The sequence below is a fragment of the Calidris pugnax genome, unplaced genomic scaffold, assembly GCF_001431845.1.
Source record: "Calidris pugnax isolate Ruff unplaced genomic scaffold, ASM143184v1 scaffold44, whole genome shotgun sequence".
In the NCBI taxonomy this organism is placed as follows: Eukaryota; Metazoa; Chordata; class Aves; order Charadriiformes; family Scolopacidae; genus Calidris; species Calidris pugnax.
Window position 1 is genome coordinate 20,071,214 of NW_015094506.1, and position 16,972 is coordinate 20,088,185.

The 16,972-nt window shown below is 39.0% G+C and overlaps 1 protein-coding gene across 1 annotated transcript in view; it reads right to left on the minus strand.

The window, feature by feature from the left end:
- The window catches only part of LGR5 (leucine-rich repeat containing G protein-coupled receptor 5), an 82,155-nt gene that overhangs the window by 5,752 nt on the left and 59,431 nt on the right, over nt 1–16,972 (minus strand). Inside the window, exons 9-18 of the mRNA XM_014963321.1 lie at nt 14,375–14,446; nt 13,496–13,567; nt 13,320–13,388; nt 13,100–13,171; nt 10,099–10,164; nt 9,824–9,895; nt 8,745–8,816; nt 6,704–6,829; nt 2,496–2,641; nt 74–157 (exon numbers count right to left, since the gene is read on the minus strand). Coding sequence (XP_014818807.1) covers nt 74–157; nt 2,496–2,641; nt 6,704–6,829; nt 8,745–8,816; nt 9,824–9,895; nt 10,099–10,164; nt 13,100–13,171; nt 13,320–13,388; nt 13,496–13,567; nt 14,375–14,446 — 851 coding nt within the window. The remainder of the gene's footprint in view (nt 1–73; nt 158–2,495; nt 2,642–6,703; nt 6,830–8,744; nt 8,817–9,823; nt 9,896–10,098; nt 10,165–13,099; nt 13,172–13,319; nt 13,389–13,495; nt 13,568–14,374; nt 14,447–16,972) is intronic.

The following is a 16,972-nucleotide window of genomic DNA, read 5'->3' on the forward strand; positions in this document are numbered from 1 at the left end:
TCAGAATTTGTTCTGCATCTAGGATATCTGGTAATACTGTGCTTGGATTCTTATCTGTCTGGCAGTTTCCTACCTGGAGAAGGTGAGCATTGCACTGAATGATGAGCTTTCAAATCTTCTTCAAAGTCAAGAAAAAAATCTTCAAAGTCACGCTCATCTGTGGGAGAGAAAATACCCAGATTCAATACTGTGATTTTAAGGAAAACTTCTTTTAGTACAAATTGCAAAAACATCTGTGGCATTTAAGGTCTGGTCTTGCCCCTTTGCCTGCCAAACTATGAGCAGAAGCAGACGTATGCCTACTAGATTTTGAATTACTGTACTCAGGATTATTTAAAAAGTTGGCACCACCACTTCCCTGAAACTAATCACTTACAGATACATTCTCCATTATGTGGTTTGCAGTGTGATGACTGTCCAGGAAGGAGTGTAAAATATGAATTCTGCTGTTGTGCCAGGCTACTAAGAATTCATAGAAAAAATGGTAGAATCGTAGAAGAATCCGGGTTGGAAGGGACTTTTAAAGGTCTAGCCCCTGCAATAAGCAGGGACATCTTCAACTCAATCAGGTTGCTCAGAGACCAGTACAACGTGAGCTTGAATGTTTCCAGGGATGGGGCATCTACCACCTCTCTGGAAACCCTGTTCCAGTGTTTCACCACCCTCATTGTAAAAAATGTCTTCCTTGTATCTAGTCTAAATCTTTCCTCTTTCGGTTTAAAGCCATTATACCTTGTCTTATTGCAACAGGCCCTGCTAAAAAGTTTGTCCCTGTAGGTAGGTTGCCTTTAAGTACTGAAAGGCTGCTGTAAGGTCTCTCTGGAACCTTCTCTTCTCCAGGCTGAACAACCCCAACTCTCTCAGCTGTTCTTCAAGGGAGAGGTGCTCCAATCCTCTGATCATCTTTGTGTCCCTCCTCTGGACCCGCTCCAACAGGTCCATGTCTTTCCTGTGCTGAGGGCTCCAGAGCTGGATGCAGTACTGCAGGTGAGGTCTAACCAGGAGTAGAGGGGCAGAATCACCTCCCTTCACCTGCTGGCCACACTTCTTTTGATGCAGCCCAGGATATGGTTGGCCTTCTGGGCTGCAAGTACACATTGTTGATTCATGTCCAGCTTTTCATCCACCAGTACCCCCAAGTCCTTCTTGGCAGGGCTGCTCTCTATCCCTTCATCCCCCAGCCTGTATTGATACTGGGGTTTGCTCCGACCCAGGTGCAGGACCCTGCACTTGGCCTTGTTGAACCTCATGAGGTTCATACAGTCCCATTTCTCGAGCTTGTCCAGGTCCCTCTGGATGGCATCCCGTCCCTCAGGCGTGTCAACCGCACCACCCAGCTCGGTGTCATTGCCAAACTTGCACTCGATCCCACTGTCTATGTCATTGATGAAGATATTAAACAGTATTGGTCCCAGTATGGATCCCTGAGGGACACCACTTGTCACTGATCTCCATCTGGTCACTGAGCCATTGAGCACTATCATTTGGATGTGACCATCCAACCAATTTCTCATCCACCAAACAGTACACCCATCAAATCCATCTCTCTCCAATTTGGAGAGAAGGATGTTGTGGGGACTGTGTCAAAGGCCTTACAGAGTTCCAGACAGATGACATCCATAGTTCTTCCCTTGTCCACTGATGTAGTCACTCCTCATAGGACACTAGGTTGGTCAGGCAGGACTTGCGCTTGATGAAGCCGTGCTGGCTGACTCAAATCACCTCCGTGTCCTCCATATGCCTTAGCGTAGCTTCTAGGAGGATCTGGTTCATGATTTTCCCAGATCACCACAGAGGTGAGGCTGACAGGTGAATTAACCCAAGTTTTTCTGTGTTTCTTATGTCATCACTCTACCATGTATTCTTGGCTCTCTTCTTGCTGGGGCTAGCCCTGAACTCTGAGATTTACTGGTTTGCAGGAGAAGAGATAGCACAGGAAGCACCAGGATGGTATAACGTGAATGTGTGCACCTACATAACAGGCAACAGGTCAAGTAACAGACCTTGTGCTGAAGGTGAAGAAAAATACAGTAGTCTTCTGTGATGGAGAGCAGACGCACTCTCTGGTACCTGGGAAATGCCAGGAAATAGTATTGGCGGGTATGCCAGAGCAGCCACATAAGGTCTGTGACTCATCCTGAAGCATGTGGACAGCAGGAGAGCCAAGGACACGTGGCTACTTCCAAGGCTGGCAAGAAACTGGATCTTTGCTGGTCTGCTCTTGTACGGGGTTACATACCAGCGCCACTTCCCTGTCTCTCAAATAAAGGGAAGATTTCATCCCACATTATTATAGTTATTCTTTGGATGGAAAGATGAGCGAGTGAGATTTTTGAAAGGCAGACCTGAAAAAATAGTATTGCTAAGCATAGGAATGCTTGAATAACATCTTATCAGGAGAGAGAGGGAGAGGCTGCCTCTGTGACTGGATTTGTTTAACATCACAGACTGCTCACAGCCTTCAGGTATACTTAAAAGCCAAAGATGGTGATTACCTTGAATTTGTAACAACCCAACATCCTTCCTGTGCAAATCATCAATGCTGCTATTCTCATCTTTGTTCCACTGGCTGGAGATTTTGTAGTGGCTCTCACAAGCTCCAAAGGCACAGCACTGATAAGCATAAGGCATTTCCATGACCCTGTAGAAGAATAAGGAAAAGCATGCAACGATACTGGTTTAGCACCAAAGTTATTAGATTGTACTTCTTCTCTACAGTTAGCACAAAGGAACTCTTTTAAAGAACCATGACTGAAAGTGAAAGTATCTATGGGTAAAGATCAGTCATGATAATACAAAATGAGGACTCACAAATAAAATTCCACATCAGAAACTCAGATGATGTCTATGCTAATTTTAGTAATGGCACAATGAAGTTTTCTTATGCATTTTCCTGAGACATACAGCAGTGAGAGGTATGTGCCTTGCAGTTGAGTGAATGCTACTCTTAGAGCCGTATTTCTATTTTATGATTTTGAATGATTTTACAGTGTAACTCAACAGTTTCTCCATGTTTCTTTCTTAATGGTTTCTTTTAAAAAAGCAGACCCAAAGATCACAACTGCATCTACCTAACAGGCAAAAACAAAACATCACTTCCCAAATGGAATTTCTCCAGTTTGGGGAAGAATGAGAACTTTTAGAATTCAAATTTTATCCACCTCTTTCCACATCCAACTCTTTTCACAGTAAGATGGCAAAAAGGAGATTGTCTTTTGTGCACAGATCAAGAAAGTGTTTTAAATGAAGAGGTGAATGAATCAGAAAGACACCGTGTGTGGAAACAGATGTCACTGAGGAAAAAGTTTTACTTCATTAATTGTTAGAAATGAGCATGGTCACTGCAGGGCACTGGATGCTCACTCCTAACTCTTTTAAGATCATCAGTATTCCTAATATGTAACTGAGTATAGGTCAGTGATTTTCAATGATTTTGAGAGTTTCTTCTGTCAGAAAATTGCTCATTTCTGGTATATTTTAGATTTAATTCATTTGTGGATGTGCAAGTTCTGGGGTAGCACAGGATAATTACATATATTCAAGTTCTATAAACTACTTCTTCTATTCCTTAGATATAGTTTATTCTCTGGAAGCAGAGATATTTAATTTGCACACTTTGCCAATAGTACATAGTAAGACCTAACACCTCAGCTTAATTCCAAAAGCCCAATAAACCAAAAAATTCAAAGATAAAGAGGTGATTAGAAGTTATTCTGACTTAACTTAAAAGGAATAAAATAGAACTATATTCTCCTATCAGATTACTTTCAACAGGTTAATCATGTAAATTAACATAATGAGTGTTCCAAGCAACCTCTAACTCCCTGGGAAATCTGCAAAGAAATCAGTCTGAATCAGGCCCAGTGCCAACAGGACTTAAACTTGTGCGCAAGCCAAAAGCTTGGTACAAAGGGGAACAAACAGAACCTTAAGCTCTAAAGTAGTTTTTAAATTAGTGCATTTTGGGGCACTTAGATTCTATATACTTACATTTCTGTTAAAAATTAGCAATAATAATCTGTATCCTTGCATCCAATACAAAAAGATACATAAAGTATTTTTAAGGTACTGCAATAAAAGTTCAAGGTAACCAAGATCTAACTATTAAACAACCTCTTGCCAGCAGATTTAAATATTTAATTTCTAACTCATTTCTGCGCATGCCATCTTTTAAAATAAGGAGATTATCTCAATTAAACATTTTTCGAACACATTTCCCAGAAGTCCTTCTTAAATAAATTATTATTAAACCCATAGATTACTAGACTAACCCATAGTTAGTCACCTAGTCTAAATCCAAGCCCAATCCCCAACTAGAAATGCCTCTTTTCTGAAAAAAAAAATAAAATCCCACAAACAACAACAAACAGACTTATCAAAAGAAACCTGACAATTCTGCAAGGTGATCACTGCAACTTCTGGCTTCAGACCTTTTTGAAGACATTAATACAGCTGGGAAATGAACAGCTAGTGGATATTTTAGGCTCAAGGGACTAACAGAAATGTCCTCTCTCTTTATTCAAACAGCTCCGTGTTCTTAATAATAACAGATTTCCAAATACTGTTGGGCTTCTACCAGCCTGCTGGCCTGTCATACACTGGAAATGTGGACCTCTCACATAGTGCTGGTCCACTGCTTCGATGAAGTAGCCAAAAAACCCCAACACTTTTAGATTATCTTTAAAGAGCAAGACTCCCATTTCTCCTCTCTGCAGGTCTTTCTAGCATCCTTTGTTAAACTTGAACAGTTTTTGTAGGTTTTTTTTTTGCCCTGGGTTACTACAATATGCATACAGGCCTCAAATTGCTGAATGCTTCTGAATCTGTGTCCAAAACATAATTGGACAGAATGACTGAGACCCAGAGCACAGAGGGCAAAACATGGTTTACAGTGCAGGGAAATAAGTATCAGCTCTTCTCGGTGACAAAGGAAATTCTTTCTTGCAAAAGCTTCTTTTAATAACAACAACAAAAGAGGTAACAACTCATAGCCATACAGTGCCGGAAAACAGTGCTTTTTATGGCTGCTTCTTCGATGTGGGTGATTAGATTTGGACTTTGTCAAATTAAACTCTTTTAGAAACACTGGCTCAATTTATTTTTATATACTGCTTATCTTACTGATGGTATCTTTACCCTCGATAATTTTTTTCCTGCAGCAAGGAATGCCTTTATTTTCTGTTTTTAGATTAAGCAGCAGAGAACACAAGGTTGTTTTCCACCTCACAAAGGTGTGGGGTTGACGGTGAATGGGAAGGCACAGTTATGACGGATGGAGCAAATCAATGAGTTCTTTAGAGCATTGAATCAAAGCATCAGATAAAGAAGGAAGGAGTGGCTGGCAGCCTGAGTCTACTTCCTCATGGCTTGCCATAGCAGGCTGGGCTCGGCTCTGTAGAGCATTCTGCTGCCATTGCTGAAGGTGGGGCAGAGGATGCTCAGCTCTTTGATGTGTCTGAGTATTGAACAGCAATGACCCATTTAGATGAGCAGGAAGCTTTTATACAGGAATTTGTCTTTAATGTTGTAACCAGTGCCTAGTTCCAACAATTACAAAGGTTGAAATTTCGTTTTCTTTCAGATCTCTGTTCAAGTTTGGTGCTTCATGCATTGTCTGTGCAGTGATCCTGTGTGAAGTCCTGGCCTTATTTTGACTCACAGTAGCAGTCCTGAAGACTCCAGGTCAGGATTTTACCCCGTTCTCTCCTGACTGGATATAATTTGTTCTTACAGATGTTAATCAACTCTAGATATACTTTTTATCCTTTTATCATCACACTTTTCACATCTTTTTTAAAGACTTAAACAACTGCCTGACGCATCCTTGTTAATTACTTACCCAGGGTAAATACTGTAGTTGCGTTTGAGCAATGTACATAATTTTACTGGTGGAAAAATCATATAAAGTATAATTTTGATAAAAGAATTACTTTTATTTATTACTTTTATCTTATTTAAAATCTTAACTGAACTTTTATTTTATGACATCAAACCTTTCACAGTAAAACAGGGAAAAAATGTATGTTGTACTAGTCATCCTCTAATTAAAATATAAAAACCAAGGGAGAGTTAGGGGACACTCCCAAATGCCCTGAAGTCAGAGGCAAAACTCTCCTTACTGTGATTTCTCTACGGTCATCCAGTGACTGGCAGAGCTGCAAATGATCTCTAGAGAACACTTCCTTCCTGTATGACAGAGCATACAGCAGAAAGTTACTAGCATCAAAATGTTTTAGTAATAATGGCAAAGTGCTATCTGAATCTTAATCAAAATATTTCAGAAAAAAACACATTCAAACAAAAGAAGCCCAATATTTTGGAACTTCAGGAGTATATTCTTCCCTTGATATTCTCTGTGTTCTCATTAAATATAATGGAAGTTCTATAAGCACAGTCCAGTAGAAGAAGGACATAGCACTAAGCTGCTAGCAATATTGTTTTAACAGCTTTTGAAACATATCACCAGGAAGCAGATGTGGATCATATTAAGCAAGTACTGAGGTTAATATTTCAAAACCCTTCAGAGTTGCTTCAGTTAAAAGTCAGCATAATAAAAGAAGTCTATCATTTTTATCATATTTGCTTTAGTTTTAATAGCACAGATCAAAGACTGACAATACGAAGTAACATGCGTTACACACTGACACATCTTCCATTGCACATGAACACAAATGTGGCTTATTAGTTTTAATGATATACTCACTTGAGTTCTGGAAAATTTTCAGATGATATCAAACTTTGTAGAGCATGATTTCCTGTTAATTTTAAATGAGTTAAACCATGTAGCCCCGTCACAGGAAAAGAAGACAGAAGGTTGGATGACACATCCCTGCATAACAGCAAATAAAAATCAGCTTATGGGCTTTCTTTTTTTTTTTCCTTCTTGCACTAGAAGTGTCATATTGGAAAAACAGGTTAGGCTTTTCTAACTCAATCAAAAATGACTGCATTAAACAGAGGCCCCAGTCAGCAAAGCAAAGCTGCAGCAGTACTCAGGAGTATGCACCTATGTGTCTAGCAGAAACCTAACAGCAGTATCTAGCAGTTAGCTAAGTCTCTGTTGCCAAATTTTGCCTCCAAACAGTTTTGAGTGGCAGTTTTGAGACTAGCAAATGAATTTAAAATCTCTTCATTAGATTGTTTGAATTAAAGGCAGCCAGTACCAGAACAGCTTCCCATAGTTTAAAAGATTCAGTGGGATGCTACAGGGCACGGCTGCCCTGAAAGCTCCACAGGAAACCATGTGTTTCAGGGTAGGACAGGTCTGGGCTGGAGCAGAGGAAGGTGACCATTCTAAGCTGAGGTTTGAGGAGCTGAAGAAAGACAGCACAGAGCATGGATACGTAATGGGGAAAGTAAAACCAGTGAATGAAAAAGTGACTGTGATCACGGAGAAACGGTAAAGTAATCAAAGAGTGAGAAGTCCAAAGGTATTCTCCATTTTTTCCTCTCTCTTCAATTTATTCTCAGTCCATTTATTTTCAGTCCTCTTCACAATTATCTACCCTGCAATACTTAAGATGGTCAGCAGTCAAGAAGGAGGAAGAAGGGGAGTCTGATGCAAAGCTCCTGTCTCTTGGACTGTCTACTGAAATGTAAGGAACTAGACATAAAATTAGAGGTATGTTGGTGGATTGGTCTTCTACCTTTTCTGGTTTAGTGTGTTTGTGTGTGTGCACGTGTGTCCTCCTGCTTGTAACACACTTAAATACAAAAGGTGAAATACTGGTCCTATTGCAGTACTAAAAATGACCACTGGCTGCAGTTAGACCAGGGTTACAGATTTGCATTTCAGGAAACACTAATACGCTGTGTTGTTGCTCTGTGTATGCGTGTGTTAAAGGACTTTTTCTTTAACCCTCCCTGACTGTTCTGTGCTACTGATCAGAGCTACAATTTATTGTTGGTAGCTTGATGTTCCCTAACCCTTTCTTCTGTAGGAAAGTCCTTAGAAGGGCCCCCAAAAAAGGATACCATAGGCAATATTCTCTTTATGGACATTTTGCAGTGCACCATTCAAAGGGAAGGCTTTGCACATCAACAGAAATGAATATCCCTTTCCAAAACCAGGTTTCCCAGCATCTACTGGATCATCTGTATGCAGATGCCCAGCAGTCTATCTTTGTGACAACCACGGAGCAGGATGACTCCAGAGAAATTTCCTTTCACGTCTTTCCCATACACCCAGTTCCTCAGGGATTCACCTTAAAGAGGCATTACAATGACAGTGGGAAACAGCAAAAAGTTAGTAAGGACTGAGAAGAGCTTGTGAACAAGGCCTACAAAATCGGACTGCTGACCACTAACTACTCTGGATGAAGTTACTGAAGAAGACAAAGTATTCCATCAAATGGGGAATGATGAAATAAAGATGCTTACTGGAAAATGTTCCTTATTTAATTTTGAATCAAATTCCTTAGTCCTGATGCACAACACAAAATATTCCCCACTACTAAAAGTGACTGAACTGCTAACAAATTGAATGAAGAAAGGCAGATACACTGATATGCTTCATGGACCCCAAATCATTCTGATTACACAGCGTTATATGCAGCTTTGCCATAATACCTACAGGTGTTGAACTACAAGAAAGCAGGCATTAAAATATGGATTCAACAGATCAGAAGATTAGAATACAGAAAGCCTCAATTTCTGCTGAGTGGAGCACTAAATTATTAAAATCTTTGCAGGCTTTTGCAAGAAAAATGTGAAAATTTGAATGTAGAAGACATACAAATACTTACAGTTTGATCAGAGATGGTAAAGAGGAGAAGGCATTGGGGTGAATAATTTTAATTTTGTTCCAAGCTAAATCCCTACAAGAAAAGTGAGTGGAAAATTACATACCCACTGAGTGAATATGGAAGTTTTCATACACTTGACTAGGAGGCCTAAATATAAAAAAGGTATTAATTACATGCAAATATTTTCAATAAGCTTTTGCGTATGTCACAGTCCAAAATCTTTTTTCACTTTTTAAAATGTGTTAGTCAGTTAATGATTTTAATTATTAAATTGACCATTTTCTCTAGAATGTCTTAATGTCTTCTGCAGTCTAACATACTTATTTTCTGTCTGCTTCAGAGCTTTCCAGGGCACCAGAGAGAAGGGTGGGGTATATGGCCTACTTCTAAGAGGGCTTCCTGATGTGGCTAATAACAGCAAATCCATTGTCAATAGGCTTAATTTCCTAATCTCAGTCTTCACTGCCCCTGAAAAATCAAAAAACTGAAAGGGACTCTTAAAAAATGGGAGAGTATTTTTACATCAAAATATTATAAAAAGTGCGCATCCTTTGACCCTGCAAAGACTTACACGCATGAGTAATTTCTCAACAAAATTACTCTGCTGGCATATGCCTCTATAAACTGACTATATGAAAGTCAGTGAAACTATAAACTGACACATGATTAGAATCTATTTCTTAACACACTGTTGTCTATAAAAAGATTTCATGCTCCCTAGAGCTTATTATTACATGAACCTGCCAACAGACACTAGCTTTGGCTCAGTATCTCTCTCAATAGAGAGAGTAGAATAGAAAAGAATAATTCAGTTGGAAGGGACTCACAACGATCACCTAGTCCAACTGCAAAACGTTTAGAAGTAACAGCTTTTATAGCTGTAAGTTTACATCTTTGAACTCATTGCTGCGCACGCTAAACTCTACACCACTTGTTCTGCTTTCACAGTTATGACACAATGGGTGAAAGATCAAAGAAAAGCAGAAACAAGCATGTTTTGGGGCAAATGAGAGTGAGCAGACAGTGTACACCCCGTGTTTTTGAGAACCCGGGTGAATGGCTCTTAGGGCCGTACTCACAGAGACCGAAGAGCAGCCAGCTGCTGAAACGTGTCTGCTTTGATTTCACCGATTTCATTGTGATGCAAGTCACTGAAATAGCAATAAGAATCTCCTCAGTTTCAAAGGCGTTTGGAGGACACTTCAGGGTGTTTTAGATCATGTTTCATGACCCACTTCAATACAGTGTAAGGGTACGTATTTGGGATATGTCAAATTGGCACCAATACCCATGTTGATGATGCTGAAACAAATTTGTATACAAATGCCTTTTTTTAGGATAGTTTGATACTTACATTTTTTGGAGTTTTTTACATGCAGTAAAACAGGGTAAATCTTCCAGCAGGTTGTAAGACAGATCCCTGTAATACACAGGAAAAGAAAATATTAACCTCAAAGTAACATTAAAAGAAAAAGATCTTTCATTGTCTACCTTCACGCTCAATTTAAAATAACTTGGTTTTATCCCCACTCACAGAAGAATAGAAATGTGCAAACTCAGTTACCATCTCTCATCTGTCAGATTTTAATTTCTAACTGAGGAGGAGAGAAGAGGCAAAAACGCAAGATGTATTAACTCCGTATTCTACGTTTGCAAATTCTTTGCATTGTCTGAAGATTTCCTGTCTGAAGTGTAGACTTCTTCTGAGTGTTTTATCATAATGATATTTGCCATCTGCTCATAGGAATATTGGATTTGCATCACAGACTTCATATTCATCATGTTTAAATTCTGACAAATATTTAAGCCATTTAAAATAATCTACTAAACATATATAATAATATTTTTTTCAGAGAAGATCTTGTATTTTTCTGGCTTATAATCACAATGGAGTGTAATCAGCTTTCCATTGTACACTTTTAATTAAGCAGTATTGCCTCTGATCCTTCGACTGTTGTATCTTTTAACTGAGGGAAGTGGTTAAAAAAGAGTATTGGAACTAACTTTGAAATCAATCTACACGGAGGAAAAAAACCCTGAATAGACTTGAGCCAAAACTCAACAAATTACAGAATAACTGAAACATCTGGAGTGATTTATAGTATAATACAACTAATCAAAACCAAGCCCAGGCAATTTGCAGAAATTGGAGGGGAAAAAAAAAAGGAACCAAACACCCACCCCCACCACCCAACAGTCTCATCCTATATATACATCTTGCTCAGGGAAAACTGAACGGGAAATCTGTTGGTGAAAAGAATATAGAAAAGAAGCTTATGCTTATAATTAGCAAAAATATCCTTTTCCATATTTATCCAATATTATCACGTAAAAGAGTAATCTCTTTCCACTCCTATTGCAAATTCTTTAGAACTGGTTCATCTCCACCCATTTACTTCCTTGGTAAAAGTTTATTTTCACTGTTAATATTCCAACAGGGGAATTTAGAATCTTCTATTTGATTTGTGGAAGTGGTGCAAGCAATGACTGTGTGTATTTTTACGGTATTCCACTCTGCTTTTACTATACACAAAAGCTACCATCAATATATGTATATTTTTTTGTTACAGCAGGGAAGATTGCAGCCTCTGTTTTTGTATTTTTCACAGGTACTCTGTGGTCCAAATCAGACATGACAGAGGAGGATTCAAGTGAGCTGAAGACTTTTAGGCCAAGGTAAAAGATGTTTGGTACGTCTGGTGGATGGTGGCTATTCTGTCACACGCACATTTGTGACTTAGGTCTTCTTAGAAGTATGTTCTTCTAAGATACTGTTCTTCTAAGAAGTATGTTCTTCTAAGATACTGACACTCCTTCTTCACACGTGGGAAAAAAACATCCCAAAACCGAAACTCTTCCCTCAGTTTCTGTTAGAGCTCCAGAAAATATTTCTCTTGTTTATTTTTAAGAATTTTTTTTCCCTGCTTTGTTAATACATGAAGTTCTTGGCAGCAGCAGAGGGCCAGTGGTTTTGGTTCCTGTGCTGAGGTGTGTATCTGACTGTGCTGAGGACAGTCTTTCGAGTACTACTGGGACCATCTTCTCACATACACCTTTACTGCAAGTGAGCAGACACGCAGGAAGCCTCCATGTCCATTCATCCGCATCTGGAAGTACTGGTGGCTAGGGAGGATGTACAAATTGCCTTTCAAAGTGGTGTTTGTGCCTGCAGTGCCTGTGCACGTATCTGAGCCAGGAAACCCCTTTCAAGATCGCTCTCTCTGAGTAACTGGTGGGGTTCAGCACGCTTACACTTCATGGCACGGGCAGAAGTAACGTGCAAACCTAAACATGGGCTTGGCAGGCTCATTCCAGCCTGACGGGAATGGGGAAAGAGCAACTCTGGGGCACTACCAGAGATTGCTGTCAAATTGGCTCCCCACCCTTTTAAATATCAGCTTTAATAATACATAACAAAATATGTGACCTTTCAATGGACAGTCCTATCTACTATGAACCGTATAAGTTATTAATTACTATAGTACGTACTTGCCTTCTGTTTTGAGATTATTTATTGGTTTTGAACAATACAGCACATATTTAAACTTAAGCCTGTGTGCAGACTTTCTTCTGGCAACAGACTCTGTTTCTGCCTTTTATCATTCTGGAAATGATTATAATGAGTCCACCAACTAAAACTTAATTTTTTCTGGAAATGTTCATGACATCCATGCTGGTATTCAAATAACGTGTTAGAATTAGTGCTATTGCAGTGTTGGCCAGAGAACTAATACCACATACATTCCTAGTGATGTAATACATAAAGGAAAGTGCTGTTGGCTCATTCTCAAAGCAACGGACAGAACGATTACTTTCGTTAGTGATTAAGCAAACTCAAGGAAATTTCCAAGCTTAAATAATATTGGATATTTAGTATAAAAACTATTTCCCAACTATGCCAAGCAATAGGCTATTAAAATTTCAGTCAGCTACTTATGTCTGGTTGGAAAAGAAACGAAAAGAGGAGCATAACAAGGACTCAAAACTGCACTCCCTATTCATATTTTCCATTCACTTCACTGAATTATCTGCCTCAGTGAGGGAAAAAAACCCCCAGACTATTGTAGGAGAGAATGAATGAAAATAAAGTAGTTCTGTTTTTTTAAACAAAATCAATAACTGTTTTAGCCTTTCCTAAAAATATGTAAAGTAATTATCTTTTTCAGCAACGTATGGGAAATCCTAACTGATAAGTGGGTTGTGAACTTTCTGAGTAACACGGGGGCCCACTCCCTGAGCCGAATTCCTAAGTAGTAATGTAACACAGAAATTGGGTAATTTTGAAATTGTAATGCTTTAATTTTTCCATTAATCTCTTGCAATAATGTAATGTTAATAATCTTACTGAAACGTACAGCACTTGGAGATTAGGTAACTGGTCACAAGCTGATTTGGGGAGAGAGGTGATCTGTGCTCCTGTGAGTGTCCTGTTGAAAGTATTTAAAAAAAAAAAAAAAAGAAAAAAAGACTCCTTTTTAAAGATTGCAAAACCAACACCTTTTTTTAGAACATTATTTAGAATAAGTCAATATGCAAAAAAATAAAACAAAGAAAAAATATTTCTCTCGCACTTACAAACTCTCCAGGCTTGTAGTCCCTGTCAGATCAGGAAACTCTGTTATCTGTGAAGCACCATTTAAAGTCCTGGGATTTAAAAACATAATTTCAGTACAACTGTGGTGAGTGAAATACGAGAAAATTCTAATATTGTGATATATAAAGACAATTAAAATAAAAAAGTAAACACCTACAGAGTTCTGAGTTCTGGTAAGTGTTGAAAAGCAGATTTTCCAACAAGCTGGATAGGGTTATCATAAAAATGTCTGAAAAAAGAGGATAAAAAGACATTTTATGAAAAATATTTAAAAATATTTCAAATATATTACGTGATTAAACTCTTAAGAAAATGAATAAACTCTCTATGATGAATCACAGACTGTGCACCTGTGTAGCAGAGATGCACCTCTGGGCTTTTCTCACCCACTAATCTATATACATCATCCACTTCTCATATTTTGAATATTTGGGTAGTCACTGTTTTCTTGGTTTTAAAGCCAGAGGACAATCAACTGAATATTCCCTCTGCCTCCCAGGTTTGCAAAGATAGAAACCCAAATATGAAGAACTTGGTTATGAACTGAGACAAATTTAAGGTATCAGGTGAATAACTCAGAACTTCACATACTCAGAAGAGGTTGCCTTGCACCTTTGAGGCCTTTTCCTGCTTTTGCTCATAGAATAATATTGCTCAAGATGAGTCACTATTTTTCTAATATTTATTTTACAATTTCTTATTTTGAGGTGTGCCCATTAAATGCATTCTCATGTAAGACAATGGGAACTGATATCCATCAAGAGTAATTTTTGCTAGCTTCAACATTAAGAGACTTAGAAGAAAAAGTTCAAATAAAAGGTCAAAGGCCAGAGACCACTGTTTGCTTCCCTTCAACAGGGCATGTAAACTGCCATTCTTTCCACAAAGTTGAAAGATATGATCTTGTTTGCTTGTTATAATGATGTGCTACACAATACGCTAACATGGAGACCAATCTGACAATTAGCCACAAATACGACACTTAGTTCCGTGTTCTTTAACAAGAAGAGTCATTGAAAAGACTGTTATCACTTACATTGTAATAAGTGATGGATTACCCACAAATGCACGCTCAGGTATTGACTTGATGTTATTGCTATGAAATCCCCTACAAAAGGAAAAATGGTTTATACAGTAAGAAAAAAAAAAGTGAAGGCACAATTGGTATTCACAATGCACAACAATTTATTTTTTTTGTAATAAGAAAACTGTCTGCATGCAGAGGTATGAACTTGCTTTCTGGCATAAGACAGAACTGAAAAAAGCAAAAGAAAAGAAAAGCAATGAAATAGCTGGAATTCTGCAATCTTCTAATTAAGCAAAAACATTCAGATTAATTAAACTCCAAAAGGGCATTTTAAAATTCAGATGCCCTCAGTTGGAAACTGCTCTGTAGCTGCATGTCATTGATCTATGAATCTATGTAAGTATACAGATATGACGTAAATATACACACTCATGTGAACAAATAACATTATATTTAAATATTAATATTTAAATAAATAACAATATAACAGTATATATATTTCCCCCCTTATTTCTTTCACTGGGATAATAATGGATTGCACAAGTTTATCATGTAAATGATTTTGCACATTATACTGTAATATGTTGAGCCTCCCACAACCACCTTTTTCTTGAAACATTTTAAACGTGGACATGAACAAACTACCCAATGTAGTTGTGCCTGCTGGACAGAGGGCCAAATCTTTGTCTCATCATTAATTACCGGATTTTATTCATATGAGTAATTTTCCATTGTGAAAAACAAAAGAAACAACTAAGATTTCAAAAGAACAATGATGATTTGTGTGGGAAACTCCCATTAGTTCATTCGGGTATGAAAAAGGCTTCCCAGGTTAAATTTATGCATTTAGAAAAGCTCAAATTGTTCACTGATGCAAGCACACTTGGGCATTACTTGAACAGGTCCCGCACTATTGGTTTTACTTGTTTAGGCGTCGTGCTAAGAGTAGCTCTAAATCCCTAGTTCTTTTGCATGCAATAAAAACTGCATCCACACAGTTCTTAAACAACAGGAGGATCCCATTTAATCTTAGAACCAGAAATAGACTGGTTTTGTGGCTGTACTGAATGGGATTCCTCGCATGGCAGAAAAGCTAGGGAAATGGCACGACTACTTCCCAGGGCAGTATCTGGCCCCATCGTCAGCCAAGAGCAGATTCCAATGCATTTATGCAGAGAAGAGCCTGAGGCACTTCAGAGCTGCTGGGAAGAGAGTGTGCTCCCAGGTGCAGCCTGTGTCGTGGGCACTGTACCCAGCTGGTCCATGCGGCCTGAACCCAAGGCACTTTGTAGCCTGTCAGTTCACATACTGAGCAAAAGAGCAGTAAAATCTACCCACACCCCTGGGTAAAAAGACTGTATTAAGGCCACGCTGGGAAAAACGCTTCTATAGGTATCTTCAAAATCCAATCTGGAAAGCATTATGCATGTATTAACTCTGGGTAACAGCTATACCTCGTTACTTTGGAGAGGTATCTACTCGTACAGCTGGGACTGTGAAGTGCGGAGCACCTGGGACAATGGTGTCCCTGTGGCATCAAACAGATCTGGCCATGACTCACTGACCACTTGTCAGCAGTGATTCTGATAGAAATGAGGTCCCAACCAGAAATACACTTACTAAGGCGGCCTTGCAATGAGCTGAACCTTTGTGGGTCTGGGCTCTCACTTGGGTGAAAACGGCAGGGCAAGCACAACCTCACTGGAGACACCTTGTGCTTCTAAGATTGGCTTCCAGGGCCCAAAGCAAGCACTGAAGCACATGGTCTCATGGTCTGTGCTCGATTTGGGATGTCAGGTTGCAATTTCACACTCCAAAGATCCTTTGCATCTAGGAGCTTATATGAAACAAGTACTTTGAAACTTAGAGGTGAAGTCCTACAGGGCCAGTGGGCACATCAGGCAGCTTGTTGGACTGGGCACTGTGCATTTACTGCAAACCTGGGCTATCCATGTTTGGCTACTGGCTCCAGAGGTCAGCAAAAAGGCAGTCCTTCGAGGCCACTGGTTTTCATACCAATTATTTTAGCCCACAGACAACATCAGAAACTCATAGCCCTGTTCCCTCTTCCAGAGCAGCACTCTTTGTCAGCACTGGAGGTGCAGAGCTGGAGTCGACACCACCTGGGGATCCCTGCTTTGGAAAAAATCCCAGGTGGCTACTTAAAGCGGCTTTAAGATCCGTTTGTGATGTAGCCGGGCTACAACCATGTCCAACTACTATATGATTTCCTATTTTTTTCAAAAATCTATGCTAATGGTACCAGTAACGTGGTAAATAATTCAAACGGAAAGAATTCTGAACATATGCATCGATGTGTACATTGTGTGTATGATGTGTGAATATAATTTCATCCATGTTTTTATAATTCAGTTGTTTCTTACAACAAACCTGGCTGGCTTCTTTTCATTGTTGATTTTTTTTAATGCAAACAATGTCTGTGCATCCAGAAGTGGTTTATTTACAGCACTAGAAAGGACTACTTATATTGAACAGAAACTGTTTTAATTTAATGCGGGGAAGGGAGGGAAGAAGGAAGACATTTAAACCTGATCGACTAATAAGGGTGCCACACCTTCTTCTTAGACTAGAAGACTGTGATATATT